The sequence below is a fragment of the Anas platyrhynchos genome, chromosome 1 (genome assembly GCF_047663525.1).
Source record: "Anas platyrhynchos isolate ZD024472 breed Pekin duck chromosome 1, IASCAAS_PekinDuck_T2T, whole genome shotgun sequence".
NCBI lineage: Eukaryota > Metazoa > Chordata > Aves > Anseriformes > Anatidae > Anas > Anas platyrhynchos.
In genome coordinates, this window is record NC_092587.1 from 4512757 (window position 1) to 4539819 (window position 27063).

At 41.1% G+C, this 27063-nt stretch overlaps 1 protein-coding gene across 1 annotated transcript; it reads left to right on the top strand.

The window, feature by feature from the left end:
• On the top strand, positions 1-26946 carry ITIH2 (inter-alpha-trypsin inhibitor heavy chain 2). The gene is made up of 21 exons (XM_005022237.6): positions 1-191; positions 1877-1951; positions 6759-6794; positions 7298-7470; positions 7980-8084; positions 8416-8578; positions 9823-9930; positions 11077-11205; positions 11885-12001; positions 13251-13419; positions 14555-14680; positions 15609-15790; positions 16786-16971; positions 17839-17978; positions 18551-18723; positions 21232-21366; positions 22902-23015; positions 24245-24443; positions 25149-25321; positions 26043-26154; positions 26603-26946. The coding sequence occupies exons 1-21, from the start codon at positions 93-95 to the stop codon at positions 26748-26750; spliced, it is 2862 nt and encodes a 953-aa protein (XP_005022294.2). The 5' UTR covers positions 1-92; the 3' UTR covers positions 26751-26946.
• Positions 26947-27063: the final 117 nt, after the last annotated feature.

Consider the following 27063-nt stretch of genomic DNA (forward strand, 5'->3'; position numbering starts at 1 on the left):
AAAATACTACATAACCCCAAGCCGTTTCCTTGAACTTGTCTCAGAGAAGGGAAGATCTTGTGTCTAGTACCTATGCGGGCTGTTCTCAGGAGATGAACAGGAAGAAAATGAAGCACCTGGTCTGCTTAATGGTTTTGTACCTCATTTCTGAAGTAGGAAGCTTTGACCTCGTTATCGATGAAATCCCAGATGTGAGTATTTCAAGGGAGGGCCTAGGGCTGCCTTCCTTGCTGAAGTCCAGATCAGTTGGAGCAGGCTTCAGTGAGGGTGGAATTGGGTCATTGCTTCATCATTCTGCTTGTGCCCCATGAATTCTCTTCTACTCTCAGTTGTAAATGGAATCGGTCTGATAATTGGTTTTCTCTTGCCATTCGTAGTGTTGTTTTTTTTTTTAATACTATTAAAGCCAGGATGTTATAAGGGTAACTCAACTCATTTAGCATAACTCAACTCATTTTTAACTCAACTTTGCCATTTTCTGGTGGTTTTAAGCTTTAAACATTCAAGTGGGCTTCTATACTCAGACCTTCAGTGTGCTTTAGATCCAGTTTCTCTGGAATAAGCAGCAATCCAAAATCCAAATGTGGATGGGTTCTTCTGTATGATCCACAATGAATTTCAGCAAAGTTTCATAGGAACTTAGTTTTTTGTTACAGGAATTCAAATATAGCGTTAAGATCCCATTGACTGTACATTTCTTAGCAGAAAGATGAGATAATTCTTAGCAGAAAGATAATTTATAGAATAGCATGAAAATGCTTAAGATAGATAATATAATAATAAAAACAAGTTTAGTTATAGTTTTGACTTGAAAGATGAGTCCAGATTTAAACCCCTAGACTCCAGTGAATTTATATTTGAGTGTCTACACCTATTTCCAAATGAATTGAAAACTCTGTTTCAAATTCAACTTTCAAGTGTGTATTGAAATACTTCTATGAAGTCAGAAGGGATCATACAAAGCTTTCTTTTCCTTTGCAAGATTAAAAAAAAAAAAAAAAAAAAAAAAAAGAATTAATAAGAAGAGATATTCTCTTGTTCTTTCTTCTTACAGCACTCTTCATAACAGTGAGCTTTTTATTCTGTCTTTATGATTCCCATAAATATTCTAGAAAATATTCTAGAAAAATGTTATGGAAAAAAAAAAAAGTTCTGTGCTCCTTTCTAACCATAGATATTGTATCACTTTAATACCAATGTGCCTAAACAATTTAAGTTAATTTTGTGCAAAACTTTGCATGCATGCTATCATTTAAGTTGGAAAGCAACTCATGAACTTAAATTTCTTTATTGCCATAAATTAAACTGCTAAGAAAGTTTAATTAAGGGTTTCGCTGTGGTGTAAAAAACATACTTCTAATTGAATCAGTGCAGATTTGCACTTGGAAAAGTTCTGATGTACCTTTGCTGACAGTGGGTCAAGCTTAATTCCCAAGTATAAAATCAGAGACAGTGTCCACTGGTGCGAGCATAAATTCTCTAAATTCTCTAAAGTTGCTGTTTTAAGTGAGATTAGTATCTGAAATGTTGCAATTAACATAGATGGACCCATTCCAACGGTAATCTGCCTCTTGCTTTTTATGGGCATTTCAGTATATTAAATATTATTCATTGTTTCAGAAAAAAAGGTTGTGAAGTGATAGTGAAGGTCATGATGTTTTAAGAGTGTATAAAGCTAGTTGGCCACAGAAGGAAACTGAATGTTTGAATATGCAGCATTTTGGTCTGAGGTAGTTTAAACCTCTGTTCTGCATGTACACCAAGGGGATGTAAATTCCTTTTGGAACTCAGCGTGCTAATCAACAACAATTCAAGTGATGAATCAAATTGTAAGACAGCAGCAACACCTCTTTCTTTCCCTTTCTTTCTCCTCCAGGAAGTGGAAAACCTGATTGATGTAGAAATTGATGGATTTCCTCCAGTCTCCAAGACAAGAAATGGCAGGTACCAGGTACAGTACCCTGAAATGCTTCAAGAAAAGGGAAGCAATAATCTCTGGGAGCTCTTCCCAAGCAGCTTGTTCCATTTCAAGGGTTGTGAAAGTGCAATCAGATGGGACCTGCAAGTTCTTATACACATTGAGACCTCCACATATCTTGTTGGGAGAACAGCTACTATCCTTTCTGTAGTACCTAGCACAAGGTCTTGTTTTATACCTGAGCTCCTAAGGTAGGAACATAATACAGATAATAAGCAATGGACACATTTGTATGATTTTGTATGTGATATACGTGGGCTTTTTCCATGATAAAATGGAAGGCAAGAACTTTTGAATTGGCAGAGTATGTTCAAACCTTCCAGTGCTGCACATAGTCCATTCATTTATATTTAGCTCAGGTCAAAAGAGTTCATTACAGTGTCACATAGCAAATGATCTGGTAGAGTCTGAGACCAAGGAAAAAGACTTCTTTCCAGCATGCTGATGTGTTGCAGATAATTGTACTCTGTCAGCTTCTGAAACAGAACCATTTGAAACAACATTGCAGGGGTTTTCTTGTGTTTTGCATGGTAGTAATTAACAGAAATAATAACGATATCAGTTATTTAAAAATGCTGACTTTTATTACACTGAATGAAAACAATGATGACTGTAGTGGACCTTGACTTCCACTGTAGCTCTGGTGTTGCCTTTCTTGAGCTTGCTCAGTATAGTGAAAACAAAAGATCTTGAATGAAGTTGGATTTCCCAGCATCTTTGAAGTTAAGCCCAGGCAAACGTGATTCATCTTTATCCTAAGGCTTTTCTTTTTGAATGAGTCTAAATGTAGTTTATTGACACCTAAAGCTCCCATTACACTGCCAGAAAGACAGATGATTTTAACATAAATATGAATTAAGTGAGTTCACATTTGCCAGACCAGTATTTAAATATTTTAATGACTATCTAAGCAGAAATCCTCTCTAGCTGCATTTCTTTGGGGCATCATTTCTTTCCAATATATCTATATTAGTGCCATATGTATTATGTTACCTTTGTCCTTGACTTTCTGGATACATAGAGATATAGACATATGTATGTAATAATTTGCAATTCTACTAGTGTGTTTTTTTAATGATACCAGTTATTCCTTACATCCGTATATTATTTCCCATTCCTTACCTATCAAATGAGTCTTTGCAAACCAGTAGAGTGAAGATCTCAGCTGCAGGATGAGTTACCCTTGTGTTAAAAGATTAGTAGATTAATAAATGAAAAGAACTAGATTAATGAATGAAAATGAACTAACCAAACCATCTTGAGACTGTAGCTTTTGGCCAACAGTGGATGCACAGTTATTTATTGTCTCTCACTTGAGGAAGACTACTTTCCAAATTATTGTTTTAACAGTACATTTTCCTGCAGTGAGCTCACTAGTCCATTGGCAAGAAGACAACAGAAGTCCTCGGCAGCCCATACTGATAGGCTATAAAGAGAAAGAACTGTTTTCTAGTATTAATATTAAGTATTTTGCTGAAAAAACAAAATGAAAAAAAAAATGTTCCTGAGTAACTCCAAAACCACTGTGTCTCAGGTATGTGAATGGTCTGTGTGACCACAAAAACAGATCACAAAAAACATTCCAACCCTGGTGGGTTGGAATGCAGGTAACCTTGTGAACCTCTGTGTGGTGGAGCAGCACCGTTATCTCTGTTCTAGAGATAACAGCAGCACGTGTGTCTAGACTGCAAAGCAGGATGTTCTGTAGCAGGCCTGGTCCTGATCCTAGCAGACTAGAGACTCCAACTTGTGAGATCAGACCTATTTCCTTTACTGTTTACTGTACTATAGTTACTGTAATAATAGTTACTGTACTGCCTGGTTTCCTATCCATGAGAACCAGCATAGGGAGGAAATGAGGAAGGAGAGAGAGGGTGGATTCATAGAATCATAGAATGATAGAAAGGTTTGTGTTGAAAAGAACCTTAAAGATCATCTAATTCCAACCCCCCTGTCATAGGCAGAGACACCTACCACTAGACCAAATTGCTTAAAGCCCCATCCAACCTGGCCTTAAACACTTCCATGGATGGGGCATCCACAGTTTCTCTGGGAATCAACTTGCTGGAGACATCCCATAGATAACCTAACCCCCCTGCAGTCTCTTTTAATGCATTATCTCTCATAATGCACTCCTTCCTTAGACACCATGACTGCTTCCTCCATGGACAAGACAGAAGGAGTCAGGGTCAGGATAATATGAAGTTTGAAGCACCCAATATTTTATTTTATTTTATTTCTTTCTTTTTTTTTTTTTTTTTTTTTTTTTTTTTTTTTTTTTTTTTTTTTGTGGTAGATTGCACAGCTGTTGCAACATTCACGCACAGTGATTTGGACAAAGATCATACTGAGAGCTAAATATCCATAGCCAGCACAGATATCAGGAAAAGATGGGTCTCCGTACTCTGAAGATATGGCTCTGAATCTATTAAGACCAGATCCTTAGAACACTTCCTGAGGCACTTCTTGTCTCTACCCTAATATGCATTTTACTGCACATTAGGTGTTGCACGAGGTATTGTTTCAATGCAGTGTGTACATCAGCAGATTTGGATGTAGTGTAAAGGAAAATATCAGCCCCAAGTCTTCATTTTAGAAGCAGCACGAGTCTCACATGCCACAGAAGTCTCTTCAAAGGCCATGTTTTCAGTAACTACACCAGCACTAAAACCTGAAGTATAATTATCTACAGCTCTGTCCTCTTGACCTGCTAGAGTGGCTACACTCTGCAACCTTTGAGATCCCAGGGTGGCTGGTTGGCCCACCCCATGTCTGATCAGTAACAGCAGCTGTGGGAGTTACTACATGTACAAGTGATAAGCTCATGTCTCCATCACCGCTTCCCCCTTTTCCTCCACCCTCACAGAAACAATCAGTAAGGAAACTTGGGCATCTTGAAAGCTTTATGCAGGTGAGTTGGAAACCCTGAGACCCACTGAGAAGCAGAACAGTACCACAATTAAAAATAAAAAATCCCCAATGAACTAAGGAACCACAATTAAAAATCATCATAATAATAAAAAAAAATCCCCATTGTACTAATTCAAAATTGAATTTGTTTTGTTTGAGGTTTGTTGTATGTCAGGGAATGTCTAGGAATAGATATGTCTAGGAATAATAGCTGTTCTTCACAATCTGATTCTTTATCAAACGTGAAGGATCAAATTCACTGCACTATGATGTTTGTAGGGTTTCATGATGGACTGTGTAAGAATCAATCCATCTTGCTTTGCAGAGGGTATCTACAGTGCAATAAACTTCCAGAGACTGAAATCCCAGCCTGAACATTTCGGGTGGAACCTGTACAGCTGTGAAATAAGAACCTGAATGTGCTCTCAGTGAGATGGAAATCCTTCAGTCTATCTGTTGGGCTTCAAAGAATCCTTACAGTCATCTCATTTAAATTATCTTGCTATGACATGTATCACCTCTTATGCAGCTCTAGATTCTCCTAGTATATAAATTAGCTTCAAACTAAATTACTAAATGCAGAGCAAGCCTTATATGCACCATGTGACTAAAGCAGTTATCATAAGCATCTTCTGTAGTTTGGGGTCCTTTTAGCTTCAAGTACTAGTTAAAACTGAGATAGGATTGATCTGGTTTTGTACATTTTCATAATTTACCCATCAGTATGTGAACTAGGCTCCTGATCATCATCAGTGAAGCTGAAGGCCTTAATTTTGTTGCCTTAGAGTATGCATCTAGTACTGTGTGAAATAGCATAGGGAGTCCAAACCATTTTATGGGCTGTGGGATAACAAGCAAGACCTACAAGAGCCTCATGACCTGGAGCCCCATCTGACAGCAAGGTGGTACTCTTGGACACCTCCAGCAGCACTGGGCACCCAATCCTCTAATCAGTACAGTCAGTGAAGTGTAGGGCAGGACTCATTTAACCAAGTGAAGGTATCTATTTCCAGATGAAGTGGACCACCCCATTCATTCTGAAGAGCTGAGGTTGCCTGTAGACCAATGTAGACAGCTGTATTAAGCAATTGCTTCTCTCCCTAGAATTAGGTGAGCCAAATCCCATCCCAGGGTTACTGCTCTGAGTTTAAGTTTCAGGGAATTAAACAGAATGAGGCAAATAGCCACAAGATGTCACCACCTCTTCAGAGAAATTCCCAAATGGAAATATTTTTATGGCAGGAAATAAAAACAACCAATAATGAGCATTGTTTTGGTTCATCTAAGCAATGAATACAGAATTAACGTTGCATATGTAAAAGTGCATAAATTGATATAACACCAATTACATAATTGATTTATATATAAACACATATCACATGGTATTCAGTGATATAAATAAATATTCTATAATGCAAATAAAAACAAAATTAGCTAAAAATTCCAGGGATTTGAGGTTTTCCACTTTTCCCAAGACAAGAGATTTTGTTGTTGTTGTTAAAAGCTAGGGTTTCTGCCTATGACTTTTTGCCAGTATGTTTTGTTTTCACAAAGGATGTTTTTATTCTTGAAGGGATACATATGTTCTTAAGAGAATCTTCTCTTGTTGTCTTCATATGATCAAATAAAAGAAGAGAGCTGCCTTTCTGTTTTGGCAGAGTCTAAATCACTGCTGGCAGATCACATGCTCCAAGATCCCATGTATAAATACATAAAATAAGACAAAAGGAATCTGCGCACCACATCTGAGAACTCAAACTGATTCTGATCATTTTGGAAGCAGCTTTTAGATAGTTACCACTGTCTGAAACAGCCACGATCTGCGCTCTTAGCTCTGCTGGAATACATTCTCTGTATTTTTCTTTTGCAGAGAAGCACATCCGACTGGGGATATGTTGAAGATCTGGTGAGTTTTTCCTTCCTCTGTGGAAAAATATTGAACAAAGTGATTTTGTAGTTAACCTTTTTTTTTTTTTTTTTTTTTTTTTGGAAATCAATCTTTTTGTTTGTTCAGTTCCTTGCTTTTACTCCTGGTTGGGTATTAACCTATTTTCTTTAAACAGCCGACTGTTTGCATAATGCTGTTTATACAACTGCTCCTGGAGGGAGAAGAGTAGGGTAAATATGAAGAAATAAGCAACAAAAGTGATCAGACAAAGGCAGATTTTAATATGCCAGTTTAATACTGTTCTGCCACTGATATGGTTTAACCATTTATAATACTAGGTCAATATTCAATGCTTCATGTTTTTTTTTATGTAGGACCTTTCTTGAAAATAAAAGCTCCCTCTTCCTCAATATGTGATGTTGAGAATTACTTTGTAACCAAGACTATAAAAGGAGTTGATACTGCTGTGGAATATATTTTCTAGCTGTGTCCCAAATTTATAGTCGTTTTGTCAATTACAGGTGGAGGATGATGACAAAATAGGTCTCTACAGCTACAAAGTCCAATCCACTATAACCTCACGGTTGGCCAACACTATGATCCAAGCCAAAATGGTGAATAATGCAAAACGGTCCCAGCACATAGTGTTTGATGTACAAGTTCCCAAAGGAGCTTTTATTGACAACTTTACTATGTAAGTAGTGGGCAGATAACAGCCTTGTGCTCTAGGAGGTTCAATAAAAAGGGAGAATATAGTGGGAGGAAAATATTCATAAAATCAAAACACCTCATTATCTTTCAGCTTTGGTGTAATTTAAACACGCTTTCTCAATGCAGAAAGTCTCATGCCATTGTATTATCTGTCTGTCCATCTCTCTGTCCCTGGTAATTGTTGGGCCATTGGCCAATGTCAACAAAATTTGACAAAAGGACAGAAATCTCAGATAGACTACCTGTCTTGTGCAAATTGGCACCAGATCAAAGGAGAGACCCAAATGAGAGCCCTGACCGAACAGAAATAAGGTAGTTTGGTTCCGTATCCATTCAGTGAGGCAGCAGCCAGCTGTTGGTTGGCAGACATGTACTGAGTCCTGTTTCTAGACAGCCAGGACACGAGTAACTACCTGCCCTCTCCAAAATAGAAAAACAGTCACTGATGGTGAAATTGTTTCTTTTACAAACTGACTGTCTTCTATCTCCTAGGGATGTCAATGGTATAACGTTTACCAGCTCGATTCGAGAAAAATCTGAAGCCAGAAGGATGTACTCTCAAGCAAAAGCCAAAGGCAAAGCTGCTGGAATAGTGAGGTATAAGGATTTTGGCATATGGATACTGTACTAAACTTACGCATATGAGCACTGAGCTGGCCTATTCCAAGAGGAGAGAGTTGAGGGGGGACCCTAGGAAGGAAAAAGGGTTGGAGAGGCAGGTTTTGGTTACTTAGAGCAACTCTGATAATTAACTGTCAGTGACTTGCATTTCTGTTTTCAGCTCGATAAAACATGTGGTGCTGACAGTTCCCTGGTATAGTCCTCAGTTAGAATTGGATTCACCAAATGCATAACTCTAAACCAAAACATAAAAAAGCTCTCTTTCTCCTTGTATTTTCTCAAAATAACTCCACAGCTAACTTTTCAGGAGCAATGCCTTGGATATGGAAAACTTCAAAACTGAAGTGAATGTGCCTCCAGGAACGAGGATCCAGTTTGAACTTCACTATCAGGAAATGATTCGAAGGAAACTGAGCTCCTATGAGCATGTTATCTCCATGAGGCCAGGACGGTTGGCAAAGCACATGGAGGTAAAGTAGAGCTTTTGTGTGTAGGCAGCACCCCACAGGTGAATCCTCCCTGAGAAGGCCACCAAAGTTCCTGTGGGCCCTATGGCAGGACATTTCTTCTACAGATCCTTTCTTTTGTGCGGTCTTGATGCAAATAGCCTCAAGGTCACTGCACAGGCCAGCACCAGACACTTCAAGACAAGAGCTGTGTAGCCACATAAGTGAAGAGCAAATGTGTTCTGCCTCCTCCTCTTATACTAACCTGGTTGGGCATCTCCAGAATCATGACTGACTCATGTCACGACATGAGCAAACAAGATTTGGTCCATATATACCCTCGTGTAAACTTTCCTTGACAAAAGGAAAACAAACAACATGTGATACTCATTCAGAATAGGGCTTTTTACAATAACCCTAACTTCATGAGATAGTGTCCTATGATAGCAGATGTTCTCTGAATGACAGTTCCTCCACAGCTGGCTGCCAAAAGATAATTAGTTTTATTCTTACCCTCTTTCTTATATGCATCCAAGGATGTCTTCCATCATCTGTCAAGAGGCAGGATTCAGGGCTAGCTGGGTATTTCCATCTGGCTGTTCTTATGGTTCTGTATCATAAATGCATTCTTCAGCTTTCCTTGGCTTCAACACAAGCTGTAAATGAAAGTTTGCTGCTCACATTTCCTTGGTGCAGACTGTGATCTATTTCAAGTTTTCCAAAGGCCTGAGTTAGTCTGAAAAGGACACCATATCCTGCTTCCAAGTAGACGTACTTGCTATTCAGAAACAAAACCACAAAACACCCTTATTTCAGGCCAACAGGATCACCCTGGCCGTCCAACCAAAAATGAAAATACTCTTTGTCCTGTCACCAGCATACGTAGAGAGGAAGACTCATCACCTAACATTCCTCCTGGCCTCAGTACAAAAAACAGCATTTAGGCAGAGACATTTCATGTTTTTCTGCTTCCAGAATATCACCTTTGACTCCCGTCCCAGTGCTTGCCACAAGGAGAGGGAGGAGGAGAAAGAATGAACATTTCCAACAAACTCTTCTACTCTTTGGATGCATTTTTTTTTGTCTATCCATCATGATTTGTTTTCAGTATTGCATATCCAAACCCCAAATTAAGTTAGCCCTACAGGAGCATTCTCAAGAGGATTCCACCCTTCTTGTGGAATTTGCCTGGGGAAGGTTTATGGGATACCCAGTGTGTACAACACTGGCACTGCACTGTACTAAATGTTCTCCCTTCCTGCCTCTAGGTGGATGTCCGCATTATTGAGCCTCAAGGACTTCGCTACGTACATGTTCCCAATTCCCTCGGAGATCATTTTGATGGAATCACCACCATCTCCAAGGGGGAGAAAAAGGTAACCGTCACAGAGTGGAAATAGCTTGAAAACTTCAGTTTTCACATTTGTTACTATGCAGTTATGGTATTTCCTCAAACCTGCTACATGTATGGAAAAATATGACAAAAATATAGTATTTTCGTTATTGCTACCTAGCTGTATGTACAAGATGCTCCAATATCACTGAGCAGTACAGAAACAGCAAGTAGCCTGCCCATCTTTGCACAAAGCTTTCATTTGTAATTTTGAAAGAGCAGTACACAGGCATTGCTGGATGTGAAAAAGGTAGGTGATGAATATCAAGTGGTATAACCACTCTGGAATAACTCCCTAATCTCATTTTCAACTGAGAACATCTGCAAGGGGAATTATTTTAGGAATGCTGTTTTCCTTGACATTCCTAGCCTAGCTATCTTCAGCATAGCTGTTGTGTATAGAAAAACCCTCCCAGAGTAGAATTTTCTAGCAATGACTCTAGTGGGATACACCTCTTCTCACTCTTAGACACAGATCTAACACAAGGTATGTGACTCAGACCCCAAAATCAGTTTATATTGCTATAACACTATATCCAGCAGTACTGTTCCATGATATCCAGGTTCAGCCTCATGTCTCATTCACTTACATTCCTAGTTTAGCAAACTAATTCTGAGCTAATGTTAACAGATATCATCAGAGAGAGTTTAATCATGAATTTGAAGGAAAATAAGCGAACACTAATTCAAAGCCCTATTCAGCTGCTTTTATGGCACATTCTTCTCAAGTCAAAAGGCAATGTTTGTTGCTATTTTCCACCTTTAATGTCATGGCAATATTCTTATTCACATATATAACAAAATATTGCCAATAGTCCTGAGTATTCAGATCACTGAAACAGAGAGGATGTTTCACATGTTCCAAAGACCTTACAGTATAAGGAAGATGATGCACAAGCACTAACTCTGAGTGTATGGGAAAGTTTGTTTTTGGATATATTTATTATGTCTTAAGAAATTTCACATTATCTAGTGAAAGCAGAGAAATAATAACATAAAACCTGTAAAACCAGTCACAGGACTGAGAATAATTTCTACTACTCAATTTATAGTTGATGAACTCTTTTCATTTCAAAGATCCACCTTTCACACAACATCTGATTAACTGATGATCACTTCTCATTTCCAGGCTCATGTTTCTTTCAAGCCAACAATGGCTCAACAACGAAAATGCCCCACGTGCTCATCCACAGCAGTGGATGGAAATTTTGTGGTGCAGTATGATGTGAACAGAGAAAAAACAGGTGGAGAGTTAGAAGTAAGTATTGTTTAACGAAGATGGGAGATCGGTGAATACACAAATTGCTGTCATTAGACAAACTGTGCTAAACATCATCACTGTATTCCTTCTGCAGTTCAGTAGGCAGAAACGAAGCTGTGCTGGTATGTTCAGGGAGAACAAGCATGAGAGAGAGCTCTGTATCCAATTGAAAGAACAGAGAGATTTTAAGTGAGCAGAATGGATTTACTTAATTTATGACTAAGGCGTGGACCTACATATAGTCAGGAGCAGATTTCTGTCTTGTCCACAAGCCAATGTCTTTCATAACTAGATGTTGAATCAGAGGACAATCATTGGAAGTTGTACTAATATATTATAAGGAGACAGACAGAACATCACTATTTTTATGTTATGAAGCAGAGTTATGTGGTTGAATTATTACAGAGAGAACAGCCTTTTTAAAAACATTTTCATTCATCCCCCTGCGAGTGCATGGTAGCTGTCCGAAAACTGGGCTCTGCTTTTCTTGATTAACAGTAAAGACTATGGAAGATAGATGGTGTAAGGCTACAAGTACAAATACGTGCAGAGTATACGTGAAGTTAGATTTGGCCCATAAAGATGAATAGCATTTTCTGTTCTGTTGTTATGTTGAGTTTCCTGGCATCTTTAATATAGCTCACTTGACAGTGAAGTTTTTTATTTTATTTTGCAGATTTTTAATGGCTATTTTATTCACTTTTTTGCTCCGGAAAATCTTGATCCTCTGCCCAAAAACATTTTGTTTGTTATAGACGTCAGTGGCTCAATGTGGGGACTGAAAATGAAACAAGTAAGTGTTTGACTAAAAGAACCTCCTGCCAACTTTTCCCATGTGCTTTACCGCACAACTCTGTGGCAGACTGCCACTGAGAATTACCAGGCTGATTCTTTACTCTGTCAAAAGTCTCAGTGAATTTGGTGAACATTTGGTGAATCAAGGTCTTCATTATTTTATTCATTATTTGTAACTCTCCTTTCATGTTGTAAGGAAGAGATACTGCCAACAGAATACCGATTTTAGCTCCGCAGTAAACATTTATTTGACACATCACAAAACATTTTACAAGGACTCTGAACCCCCTTTTTGCAAACTTCCATTAGTAAATCCCGAGAAAGTCTCAGCGCAGGTCCTACATCTCTGCTTTCAAAAAGTTGTGGCCAAATTGTTGATTGCCCACTGAACAGCAGTAACATAACCCATGGGTAAAAAAAATAAAATAAAATAAAATTAGAAAAACAAACAAAAAATGATGGTTTAGTCTGCAAAAGAAAAGACCTAGAGAGACATAAGGTGCATTCAAGTATGCAAGCTGTTGTTCCAAAATAAAAACTCAGCAACTGACATTCATGTCCACCAAGGGGGGTAAAATAAGATGGAATCAGATGGATTTACAGCAGGAAAGATTTATATTAAATATTAAAAAAAAAAAAAAAAGCAACTTTATAGTGCTGAGAGGGGAGTTTGAGAGGTTGTAGATCATTTGTCACTGAAGGTTTTTAAAAACTGGGTAGACAAACATTTGTCTGGGATGATCTAGGTATATTTGAATTTGTTTCAGAGTGTAATACTAAGGCTTGGCAGATTGCTTCCTTTGGGAAATCAATGCTGCAAAACTGGGATATAGGCTAATTGTTACTTCTTGAAATCACATATCTTCAAACAGATGTTACCCAGCCTAAAATGACAGCATTGCGGGCAGAGCTAAATCTCCTGAGCTAGTAATTCCTTTCACCTGGACCACAGTGTCCCACAGACTGCTTCTCTCTCTTACCTCAGCCTTTGTTAACAGGTGTTAAGCAAGGATAGGTTGAGACACATGGGTTTGTTCTTGCTAATTGCATTTTTCCTGTGTTTCATTAGAGAAAAGTTCTACTTTGCGTGAGAAGTATAAACTAGAAGAGATTTGGGAGCAGATGTTATTTTGGATTTCAGTACTCACATTTTTATTCATCAGAGGCATCTGCTTGTAGCCACGCTAAGAAGATGTTCTCAGTAACAGGACCTTAAACTTGTCATCTTTTGAATTTCCTCTTTTCAGACCATTGAGGCCATGAAGGCAATATTGAGTGAGCTCCGTGCTGCTGATCAATTTTCTCTTATTGACTTCAACCACAATGTCCGATGCTGGAGAGATAATTTAGTCTCAGCTACCCCAGCACAGGTTGAAGACGCTAAGAAGTACATCCAGACAATCCATCCCAACGGGGGTATGAGGTTTTGATTGCAAGGTGCTCTTGGAAGTATCACAGAAATGGGTATCTAATACAATCTTCAGATTGGTGGAGTATTCTTAAAAAGAAGTCTGATTCCTAAGATGTTCTCCCATGCCCTGAGGCTAAAGGGGAGCAAGGCTTCCATTTTATTGTGTTACGGGATGGGGTGGCATCTCCTTCCCCTGAATAAACTATGACAGATGTGAGCCTAGGGAGGAAGTAGAAGAGCTGTAGATCCTTCTTCTGCCCTGTTAGCACCACCACAATACCATGTCCCAGAAATGAGGTATGTTTGTGGCTGGTGTGTCACCTCTGCTTTACTATACCTTAGTACAGCTACCTTTACTCTATAGGGCTTATCTGCAGCCTTATAGACCCCAAATATACATGAAAGACCATGGCCATCTCATGGCTTTGTGAAGCAAGGTCTCGCTTAACCCAAAGGCTGTAAATTGTAGACTACACCATAATCTAGTAAGTGCCACCCTGTGCAAGCTGTTCATCCTTTTTGTGTCCTATTTCCTTGTCTGGTAAAGAGGGACAGTTGCCTTTTTCAGCCTTTGGAGGCTTCATTCTGGTCCTACTGGAATTGCTGGCAGTGGTGGGGTGGTCCAACTGTGGTCAATAGCCTGGGGTGAAAAAGGGTATCAACATCTGGTCTCTTCATGGAACTTAGTGCAAAATGTGTATGTGTGTGTATATACAAGTGTGTATACATTCATATAAGTATTCATATATTTCAATATCTTGGTATGAAAAAAGTAACACCCTGGTGAACAAACTTAAGAGCAGATGAATTACAGCAGATGAATTAAGTTGCTATTTCTACTAGAGATGTAAAGCCTGGCTGATTCTGTCAATTTCCATACGTGGTATAATTATAAATTAGAAAAATGGAGAAGGTCTGTTTAACACAATGACCCACATGCAACACCTTTCAGCTTCTGTTTCCTCAGGGAACCAGAGTGCTAGCAGATGTACCATAAACATCACAGAGGAGGGGGTTTGCTGCCTTGATCTCAGGTCTTTGTCCATGCTAATTAATTCCATTAGAAACTCAGAACTGATCTGGATTTGACAAGAACCTCAACAATTATCAAACCTGTTTTTTTCATTATGTCTTTGACAGGCACCAATATCAATGAAGCTCTTCTCCGAGCCACATTCATCCTCAACGAAGCTCAAAACTTAGGCATGTTGGACCCTAACTCAGTCTCCATGATTGTACTGGTCTCTGACGGAGACCCAACAGTAGGTAAGGATCCTGCTTTAAGTGAGAAGAAAGGCCAGTGGGATTAACCTGACAAATGCATGCAGCACATAGACACTTTGACAGTAAGTTAAAAAAAAAAATTGTTCCCCTTTCTTCCAATGGGTTGCTGCTCTTTTGCCACGTGCTAGAGATGCCATGGGGCTTTGTACAGAAATTTTCAAAAGATGAGCAGGTTATGTTATGCAGGTTATTCTTGCAACTGTGCATGAGTTCTATAAGAGAGGTAAGCACAACAACCTTAGAGAAAATTTCCTCTTCCAGTGATCTCAGCCCACACAGATCTATGCAGTCCCGAGTGAAACACTGAAATCAGAAAAATAAGGCAGAAAGCAAATTAATTTGGGTTGAATTTGACACAGGTCAGAATCAATCCATCAGTGCAAGACGCCAGCCCATTAGACAAACTGGCATTCAAAATAAGTTTAAAAAAATAATAATCATATTTTTGTTTTGTTTTGTTTTAGTAAGTTGTTTTTGGTTTTGTTTTTAACTGTGCCAATGGTGGCATAAGACATAGTAAATGTGACAAACCAAACCAAACCTATATGAAGATGTCTTAGTCTGCAGAGAGCTTAAAGCAGGAGTTCTGGGAGAAGTCTGGATGCTTTGCATTGGCAGACCCCCTGGGAAGTTAGTAAAAGCCCTGAATAGACAAAGAATATATCATCATATACCAAAAAGTTTGTTCAAAGGAATTGTCTTCAGTGGAAATGATTTATTAATCTCCATCTGGGAGAAGCCCAAATGTCACCATAGACAGGGTTTATCTGACCTTATTTTATGGAGGTTTGTTATCTGAGCTAGCTGTCTAGACTCTCCTTATAATTAAGAGAGAACCAGAGACACTGCATGAGACACTCTCACTTCCACCATTGCTCATATGGATGTCATTTTTTTGTGTATCTCAAAGGTGAGCTCAAGCTGACTACAATCCAGAAGAATGTGAAGCAGAGCATAAAGGATGAATTCTCTCTCTTCTGCCTCGGGATTGGGTTTGATGTAGATTACGATTTCCTGCAGAGAATTGCAACTGACAACCGTGGCATGGCCCAGAGGATTTTTGGAAATCAGGAGACCTCTGCCCAAATGAAGGTGCATTTCTTGCCCATTGCCTATGAAACTGAGGACCTGGTTTTTCTACCAGCTCAGTGCTCCTAGTTACAATTTTTATAGCACCTATAATGCATATTTACTGTACTTCTCAGTGTAGGATTTATATACTATAAAACAGTCCTAACCAAAAAATGGATCATCTGAATTAAAATTAAGGCCTGGATTTTACCTCAGGCCACTTCAGTGTTAGAAAATGCCCAAACATAAATATTAAATGTTAGTCCAAAATTTACCAGTATAAGAAAGTGCACAGTTCTCGGAGGCTCTAGCTCCAAGTCTGTAAACAGCAACAAACTCTTATTTCTTTATGCTGTTTATACCCTTATTCCATTTCAATTCACTCGTTTCATCAGGACAGGTGTGACAGGACACACTGCACAAAGTTTTCAGCTCTGGGAGCCCTGGGAGTGCAGCCCCTTAGTAGGAGATGGCTGCCACCCATGGCATTGTATGGGTACCTGTTTTCCCTCTCTGGTCCCATATGCTAACCCCAGCTGTGTGCAGATCCTAGTTCACATCAGCCAAGTACAACGGGATCAGCAAAGGGTAGACAGTCCACAGCTTAGAAGTGAGCACAAGTGACACAGAGACTTAATTTTGGGCAAGAATTAGGTGGGAAGTAACTATGTGTCTTACACAATAGCCAAGAGCTGACAAACCTAGTAATCAGTGCAGGCTCATATAGACCTGTGGTCAAGTTGTAGGCAGAAAACAAGTTCTGTAATAATAGCCCGTGGGGTTATGACCATCCTTTGATTTCCACAGAACGTGGGCCAGACCTCCATGCCATACTCACATACAGATGTGCAAAGGCTTAACTGTAAAGGACTCTGCATTCACTGGAACAGGGAAAGTCTGCCTTGCCCAACAATGCTCCCATTTTTGTCACCTGCTCTCCTTTCAGTAGGAATGGCACACTTAGGAGGGTTGCTTTGGGTACAACAGACTCATATCTCTGTCTTCTCCCATCTCAGAAATTCTACAACCAGGTCTCCACCCCGCTCTTGAAGAAGATTCAGTTCAACTACCCGCAGGAGTCAGTGTCAGATGTCACCCAGAGCAGCTTCCACAACTACTTTGGTGGCTCAGAGATCGTGGTGGCTGGGAAGGTGGACACGGAGAACCTGCAGCACTTGGAAAGCATTGTCACAGCGACAGCAGTGAGTGAGGCTCTCTAGGATATCTGCTCCTGGGGTCTGGGCTGGTTTATTCGCTCGTGCATACAGTCTCCTTTTGCAAACCAGAATTTTGCTCTAAGACTATGGAGTCCTCCTTCGTGCCTTGTGGAGGGGCAGGGGGAGATTCCCTAAGGTAGCTCTGTGTAAGGCTGAACCTCCCACTGTTGGGGAGTTCAAGCTGGTGGCTCTACGGGGTGATGTCCTAGTGCTGGCCTTTTATGCTCTGCCTTATGGTATGTGCCATGAGACTTTCCCCATGTTTCAGGGCTGGTTTTCCTCATGGAGCAGAATGGGGTTGGGAGGAAATACTACATCCAGCTCCTTCTTTCTGAGGAGACTCAAAATATCCACACTATTACAGGGCTAGGGAGTCATCATTTGTTATTTGTTGCAAAAATCAAGCACATTCAATCTCCTTCCCAACCAAAACATAGTGCTGCTCAAGGACCTGTGGGAGAAAGGAGAATTTGACTTCTGTTGCTGAGGAGGAATTGGACATGAAAAAGCCTGAGGGGAGGATAGAAGAGCTTTGTTAAGAGCAGAGGAAAAGCTGCTTCTTATTTTGGTATGGGGTAGCACCTTCTTTGGCTACTGCTAACAGCAGCTTCACCTATTTTAATCCACTGTCACTAAAAGTGTCTTTAACAGAAGACCATCTTGCCATATCTCCCCTCCCCATGGCCATCAGGCCAACACTGCTGGGATTTTCTGATCTAGAAGTAACCATGGACAAAGCCATAGTAGGTCCTTAATGCCATCCATGCCAAGAGGTGAAAAGGAGGGGACCTCAGAGCCACTCCATTCACCTGGCTCACCCTCCATCATCTTAATTTCTCATTTATTCCATAGGCAAATGCAGAGCTCGTCATGGAAACCCTGCGAGATGTTGAAGAGCTGGATGGTTTCATGAAGAAAGACAAATATGCAGATCCTGAATTCACTAAGAAGCTGTGGGCCTATCTGACTGTCAACCAGATGCTGGCAGAGAGGTGAGGAGAAATGTAATCTGTGGTGGGAGGGAAGGGAAACTGGAGAGCAATCTGGTCCTCTCTGGGACCACAGGGAGATGGGCTTCACTTTGTTAAGATAAACAAATCAAAATAAAGGTAGGTGATACCTCCAGACCCTAACATTACTATTGTTAGCACTCACAGATAGCAGGCAATAGCATTTGAGAGAAATTAATTAGAGGAATAAGACTTAGATGCAGCTGTGGGACTGGGTGAATTAAATTAATTTGCCTTTCAGAGCCTGAGTAAGAGATACAGACGGTTTCAGGATGAAGCCTGTTGACCTTAGGAAGTCATGAATCCCACCTAAAGCAGAATGAGGTCTTCTGTTGAGATCAAAAGATGGGACTGGGCATCTCTGAGTCCAGCCCAAAGGCCACAGAAGCCAAGAATAGTCTTCTTATATAGACTATGTTCATATGAGCTCTCAGCTTTGCCTTCCTGCAACCTCTGGATCCTATCAGCTTGGTTCTGTGATTGCTCTGTGGAGGAATCACAGCAGTTGGCATGCAGAGCTACTAACTATGCTTTCTGTTTTATTTCCCACACAGAAACACAGCCCCCACTGCAGCTTTGAAGAGGAACATCACCAAATCCATCCTGCAGATGTCCCTTGACCATCATATTGTCACCCCCTTCACAGCCATGCTGATTGAGAACTCTGAGAAAGACGAGATAATGCTGGCAGACCAGCCCAAAGACCCCAGAAGGGGCTGCTGCTCAGGTCAGTGTCTCAGTCTGTCCATTACTCTACCTCTCATTTTAGATTTGTTCTCCTCTTATCTCTAAAAATAACTGTGTTGATTGTTCAGTCACGGTACTTGTACTTTTATGACAGCCCGTATTTTCAGGGAAGGCTGACCAAATCTTCAGCCACTCTGAGAGCATCCTGTTGCACAAGTGCTCTTTGGAGCCATCGGATTCAGTGAGGGCTGAATGTGCTGACATTGCACTGATGAACTTCGTGATAAACCAGTTTTGTAACAGATTGAATGTCTTGTTACTGGGGCAGATAAGTCTAGTTCCCCACACTGAATCAAGCTGTAGAATTGGCCAAACTGTGTCTTATCACCACTTTCATATCTTGGAAGTTTCCCAAGGTTGTTAGCAATCAGCCACAAGCATATGTGGAATCTGAGTTGTCCTAACAATATAGAATCCCTTATTAATTAAACTTCTGGATTACTCCTTTAAATCTATCACTTCAATACATGTTCCTCCTTACTGCTATCCTAGGACTAGCCAAACAAGGTGGGTTTGGGTTGTTCTGGCATTAGATGACGGAGCCAGTCGCAAAGCAATGGCTGTTGTCACCTGTGGGTCATCCCTGTCCATCCATGTGCTCCCTGCAGAACCTAAGAGCAGCTATTTTGTGCCCTCATCAGCCAGTGACTTGAAAAAGCATAACTCTTGCTGTTAGGAAAACACTGTCAGTAAAAAAGTAGAAGAAAAAAATAAAGTAAAGAAAATAAAAGATCAACTCCTTGGGCATCTAAGTCTGGTGATTTACAATTTATTAATAAGTAGGAGAGTTTAAAATTGGCTGTGAAGGAAAGAAACAACCTACATAAGGGCAACAGGCAGCATCATCCATCTGGCATTTCACACTCAAAGTGATTGTGACTTTTTGGAAACTCCAGGCACATCCAGAATGCTCAGTTCTCACACTCCTGGTTGCCTATAAAGATGTCCTGATGCTGACTTGGTGAAATGAGGTTTTTATGTCTGCCAGTTGTTAATTTCTAGTTCATTTAAGTGTCTTTTCAATTTTAATGTGTGCAGCTGAGACCCAAAGAGAAATGAAATGTTTGTTACTGGGTGCTACAGCTCATGACTATCAAACAGTTCAGCAGAGACCTGGCATGTATTACAGTGAGAATTCATTACAGATGGCACCAGCTGACATTCAGATCATGTTTATTTTGATTTACAAGATGCAAAGGACTTAAGTGATTTTATCATATGGTCCTTGTGTCTTTAAGCGTGTGACAGAATAGTCAAAACTTAACAGCACCGAAATTAAGGTCAAAACATCTGCACTCCTGAACCGTAGCAGAGGACAGAACTTATCAAAGTTGTATCAGAGTAAATCTGTGTTTCTGATTGTGCAAAACATGCAGGCTCTACCAAAAGGTTTATGTATACAAGCATATGTATAATCCGAAGCAGACTTTTCTGTTTGTCCCTATACAATTCTCATTAGGGCTGCACTGTCTGCATAGACAGACTCAGTGGCTTCCACCACAATAACTCACTTTTCAAAGGATTAGTTAACTGTTCTTTTATCAGAATAGTCTTATTGCAAAACTGAGCTGTGCAGAGGGTAGTTTCTTCATGCCTAACAGTCTGTGGGGTTAATATGGCTTGGAAACTCCTGCGGTTATGACCAATTTTTAGTTCCATTATTACTTGCACTGGCTTCACACATAACTGTCCTAATAGAAATAACACTGGCTGAGTAAAAATAACCCAGCATCTGCATTAGGGGTTCAAGAGAAAGGATGTCGAGATATCTGGAAGATCTAGCCATGAAGGTTTAAGGTGTGACTGCCCTGCTGCTGTCCCTCTAATTCCTTTCCCCCCTGCACCCTTCATAGCATGGCTCACTGATGTGCCCTGCTCTGGCTCTTGCCCAGAATATTAAAACTTTATGAATTGAAAGCTTTGTGAATTGAGTGAGAGAGAGGTGACACATGTTACTTTCTCTTCTCTATGGCAAAGGAGGAGAAACTTCTAGCAGAATGGGAAATGTAGGGGATGACGTTTTAAATGCTTGCATTTATTTGCAGTTGCACATGGGCCATCCTAGGGCATGCAGAAACAGACATACCTATTTTCAGGCACCCCAGACTCAGGACCAAAGTCAGCACAGCTTTTTACTGCATGCTAGATTTTAAACATGCAGTTGTTTATATGGCAGAACACTTAAGGCATTGCTTTCAGGGCCTTGCTGAAGTGGGGCCTATTCAGTAAGGGTTAAAATGTCAGGCTGCATTTTTCACCAATAGCTTACATGTAGCTTTATTGCACTGGTAAGCAGGTCGTGTTTCTCTGGCAGTGATGCTGGAGCAAACCCATCCTAATTGTACATAAATCTGCCTGTAGTAATAGTGTTGTGCCTGCTTTACATTGGTATAGGAACATCAGGCTCTGATCCACTGCATTACTTTTAAAATTATGCTGTTAAAATGTCTGTACTAACAAAAATCTAATTATGGCTGTCGTTTAACAGGCACTTTGGGATTAACTCCAAATGCACCTAATAATAATAAAGGTATCCCAGCCTGGGCCAATGTCACAGCTGTACCAGTCAGCTTCATGCCTGAGCAAAGGAGTCCTCCGGTGTCTGCTGTGAGCATAAACAGAGGTAAAAGCTACAGCATTTCCCTGCAGGGAAGCACCAGACAGCAGCACTCATTACCCAAAAAAACAAATAAAGGAAATCATCATAGTTGTTGGGCACTTTGGGAATTCCAGCTTCAGTGACATGATGCTGAGCATCCATGAATGATTTAAACCAGCTCTTAAACTGCAGCTGGGGCAAGTGGAATAAAGTAAAATGAAACACAGCGATTTAGCAAAGGTCCTGCCTCCACTGATGATGGAGGTGTCTATTGGTTGTCCTATTTTTCCCTGTTGAGTTTTCTGTACTGTATACAAGCTGTATCTTCATTTAAGGGCTAGTGCACAAAAGAATAAATCAACTGCTGTGACTAGCTGATGAAGCTACTCCACAACAGTTGCAGAGGACACCAGTGTGAAAGGCACTCGTGCAGCCCTTGCTGAAGGACTGTGCATGACACAACCATGGGTGTCCCAGATCACAGCCACCTCCATCAAATTCTTGCAAATCCATGTAACGCCTGAGGGTTAAGCTTTTCTTTCTAAAATATTGAGTCATTTTGACTTGGAATGGATGACTCTGTAAAAACATGCCCTACATTACCAGAGGGAGAGTAATTTAGACCCTAATAGGATCCCAGTGATCCCATCTGCTGCTGCCTGCTTCCCCAAGGCTGAGGCTTTCATTGAGCTTGCAAGCAGCCTCACTGCAGCAGCAAAGCCAACGTAAAGTTACTGCCATTGTAAATGACAGAACAAATGCTCTGTGGTAGATAAAAATCTCTGAATGCTCTAGTGACGGATGGATCCTGTTAACACTTGGGCCTGTGCCACAGTTCAGTGCCTTCTTACACAAACCATCTGGGAAAACCACTGCCTATAAAAGTGGTATTACTACAGTAACTCTGTGACTATGCCTGTATGCAAATGGGTGTATTTACAAAGCTACCAAACAAAGAGCTATCAAACCCCTCCCCAGCATAGATCAAGGGTTAATTTAAGACTTAGAGGTAGTCAATAAATTGCTTGGAAAAGAAGGGGACGGAGGCAAAGTTACCTGCCCATCTTACACAAGTATTTTGCACTGGAAATTCTTTGTGTTCTGGGAAATGTTGATCAGAATGGGCTCTGGCATCAAGCTGAAGAAGACAAAGGAGCTGGTAAGAATAATGAAAAAGGATTGACTCTGTTCAAGAGTTTCAGTATATTCAAAAGATTTAATACATTCAAAAGAGTCCATATATTCAAAAGCTCCTTCACCCCCTTAAAGTTACCTGTTACCACTTTCTGCGAAGAGAATCCTGGCGAAGGGGCTAGGATTTGCTGAGCGTACAGGAAGAGCTAAATGATTCCAAAACGTGAGGAACACCAGTAAATGAGTGGAAACTGGCCAGAATATCCCAGTAGGCAATGAGCAGAGGGGTGGATATCTCTGAATGTTGACAGGGAGATGGTCAGATGCCAACTACCACCAAACCACCAAGAGTTGAGCAGTGCTTGTGTCCTCCAGGACAGGTACCGGCCTGCTTATCACACCTCTTTCTTTTCTTTCTGTTTCAGTGGACAACGACCCACATTTCATCATATACCTGCCCAAGAGCCAGAGGAACATCTGCTTTAATATCAACTCAGAGCCTGGAGATATCCTCAACTTGGTTTCTGATCCTGGTACTGGTAAGGGTATAAAAAGTGCAGTTTAAGTTATGGCACAATTTTCTTCCATCGGGTCTGTAAGGTATTGAAAGTGTACAGGGAAAATGTATACAAGGAGGATGCACGGTGACAAGAGCATGGCTATCAGATTGAGGGAAGTGGTTATGTCCCTCCATATCTGGATTACTGTGTCCAATTTGAGAGTTGCCAGTATAAAAAATGACCAAAGTCGGTGGTGGCCACAGAGATATTTTGGGGCTGGAACACAGGATGTACAGGGAGGGGCTGACAGAGCTGGGGCCAATCAATATATTTATTTATTTATTTATTTTAAAAATACTCAAAGTCTCAAGATGAATCTTGTTGCTGTCTACAACCACATAATCAGAAGGCAGAGATGCAGCCAGATGGTTCTCAGAGATGCATAGCAAAAGCAAAAGAGGCAACAGAAGCCAGCTGAAACATATCAAATTCACACTAGAGATCAGATACTAGGAAAAGTGCACCATAAGGACAGACAAATACTGTAAAGGGGGGCAGGATACGTGAGGAAATTAATCGTTAAAGATACTTTGCACTAAACTGAAAAAGGCCCTGAGCAACCCAGTCTAGATAAGCCTGCTTTGAATGGGGGATTGGACTAGAGAGCTCCAGAAATCCATTCAGAATATAAATTGCTCCATGATTTTTGCCTGCCCCCATTAAACACTAATGACTTGCATACCATTAAGGTCACTCCTGACACACATTAAAGCAGAGGCACAAGTTTCCGGGGTACCTCCACCACAGGCAGAGGGTAGAACCTGGCTACTGGCATCCACTTTTCTGCCTGCTTTCTCCAAATGGTGGTGGCTTAAAACACTGTAGGCTGAATCTTCTTGTCTTCACGTGCTCGCCTTCCCAACAATCAGGGTTTGCCTATTAAAGCATGGCAGTGTTTGCTTTTGTCCAGAAGGGTGAAAATGTTTGGGACATCCCTCCACTGCATATCCCCCTTACCTGTCACATGGCTTATGAATTGACTCATAATACCAGCAACACCTAGCATGAATTCCCACCAAATTAATATGCCAAGGGGTGAATAGTACCATCAGGAGGTGATCTGATAAATTCTTTGCTTGTTAGGAGGAGGAGTCAGAGGGGGGTCCCACTTCTGCTGATCCCATGGCACTCCCTGCTGAGAGCAGAATCCCAAACCTCTAGGTTGTGCTCCAACACTCAGGCAACATTTCTTTCTCTGTTCTTCACAGGAGTTGTTGTCAACGGGCAGCTAATTGGGGCCAAGAAGGCAGAGAATAAGAAACTCAACACCTACTTTGGCAAAATTGGGTTTTATTTCAAAACCAAAGGCCTGAAAGTGGAGATCAACACAGAGACAATAACACTGAAGGATGGATCTTACAGCATCGCGCTGACCTGGTCTGACACGGGACACATCATTCGGAAACAGTAAGTTGCTGAGAATTTGTTGGTTGACCTGTGGAGACTGTTTGCAACACAGCATTGGGTTTACCCACCCGTGGGTGGGATCCAGGCTGCAGGGTGCCTACTTTTGGGTGTGTGCATCTTAGCTAAACATATGAGGTCTCAATATGAAGATTATGAATTTAATGAAGATTAGGCAGCAGAGCCAAGAGGGTGATTAAATTCATCAAGAGCAAATATAAAGAGCTGAATTTCTCTCCCTTCTGCTAACTGTATTAACAAAGACCAAGATTCAGTTGCCTGAACATAAGCACGCCATATTATTTGAGGTACCCAAGGGGCTCCCGATGTACACCAATAGATGGGAGATGACTCACAACATCCCAGAGACCTTCACCTGCAGATTAACAGCTGGCAGCAAAACTGGACACCCTCCAGCACTGGACACCCATGTAGGCAGTGGGTCCAATTCTTAACTCTCACTGTTTGTCACAAGAGCTTGGATTTGTAGGGCAGGATTCGGTTGCCTGAACATGGGCATGAAGTATCCTATTAGACAATGTCCTGCCAAACCTCTGGGACCACTGCAGGGCTATGGGTTTCTCCTGGGGCCTGTCCTATCTCCTAGCCTCATGCAGTAGCTTTGGATGTCCCAAAGCATCTCAAGGGGCCTGAGAGCTGCCCCATGGGCAGCAGAACTGAGACTTATTTTTGTTTTGTCCCTGCTAGACTTCTCATATCAGTGAAGAAGGAAAGCAACGTCACTATCACCGTGGGCGAGGAGATGTCCTTCATGGTTCTGTTGCACCGTGTGTGGAAGAATCACCCAGTTAATGTTGACTTCCTGGGAATCTACATCCCCCCTGAAAACCAGTTATCTCCTGAAGCACACGGGCTGATAGGTAAGGGCTGGGTGCTGGAACACAGGGGATGCTAGGAAGGGTTTTTGCTAGATCTTTGAGTGAATCAGCCATCTCTGTGTCCTGATGGAGAAGGCATGAAAAGCATTCAAATAGGAAATCGGGGAGATTTCTGTAATGTCCTGGAAGCTCCAAGGACACTGTGGGACATCAGGGGCCAGGAGATAATTCCTCATCCCAGCTGTGGAGGGTGTTTTCATAGAAGGTCTGCTAGCCTTGGTCATGTTGTCATGGGGCTTTCCCAGCCTGGCTAATCTGTTGTGAGTTGAAAACAAGCCTGAATCAAATGCCTCAAATCTTCTTTCTTCTTTCTGAGATGTCTGTGAAAAAGTTTGTAATTCAGCTCTCCCTTTTCTGGCAAGAGTATAAAACAAAAGCCAAGGGCTCAATCCACAGGGAAAAAGAGCCCTCCAAGCCCTGGACCCACCCAGGGCTCCTTTTAAGATGTGGGAATCCAGTGTAGCAGAGGTGGTTTTCCCTTCACAGCTTCAGTCTGCTTAAGTAGAGGTTTGCTGGCTCAGAAGCAGAGCTTTTTACCCAGCCTGTGCAGGTGATCCTATAGAGCTGGAGACACGATGCTGTGATCCATGCAGTGGTTTGCCTCCAGCAGCTAGTTTGGATTTTCAGAAGTGCTCAGCAGCAGCTTACATCACAGCCACAAAAGTTAGTACATGCGAAGAGCTTTGAATCTCTCTTTGATCAGGTCAGTTCGCATCTGAACCAGAAGTGTATATCCACCACCAAAGACCTGGGCAAATTCCAGAAAAACCACAAGCCACCATGGAAGTGAAAGGAAACAAGCTCACCGTTACCAGGTAGACATAATGTGCTGTATTGCTCTTTCTAAATCTTTCTTTTCTTTTTAATGACATCACTGACTGCAGGCTTAATAATTATTAAGGATCTTGATGGGAAAAAACTCCCCATTTTCCCTCTGCTAACAAATAATCTGGTTTTAGCTTTTGGCAAGACACTCGGGGCAGTAATGCAAGTTGGGTTCTTTTGTATTTGTACCTGGGCATGAGCAGTCCTGGCCCTGTAGCTGCCCATCATCTGATCTTGGACAGACTGTGTAAAAGTGCCTGGGATGCCCACAAAAGGCCCATACAGTCACAGAACCATGAAATTCATTGCATTTGTAGTTGTTTCCACTCTGCCAGTGAAGGCACCACTTTGCAGTGCCAGAAGCAAGCAGGATTAATGATGTTTTCTCGTCTAATTGTCACACCCTGACCTTCATTTTGGGTGGCCTCTTCCTCACAGGGGACTGCAGAAGGACTACAGGACAGACCGTGTGTTTGGGACTAACGTGCAGTGCTGGTTTGTGCACAACAGTGGGAAAGGCTTCATTGACGGCCATTACAAAGATTACCTCGTCCCTCACCTGTACAGCTTTTTGAAGAAACCCTGAATGCTCAAGCACTAGACAGATTTATTACAAAAAATTCTTCTCTGCTCCTTCACACCCCAAACAGTAGTTGTCAGCCTACCAAGCCGGATTGACCAAAGGTGACTTCATCCATTCTTTTATAAATGATCAGTGTTTCAAAGTGTTTCAAATGTAACTCCCTTTTCCGTTAAAAATAAATAAATCTGTAATAAGGTGACATGCTGGAGTGGAGTCGGTATCTTGTACTTACCCTGTGTGATTTGGTGGATATTAAACCACGTTAAAAATATTAACTACTTTGTAATATACATCTCATAGTAGACATGTCACAGCA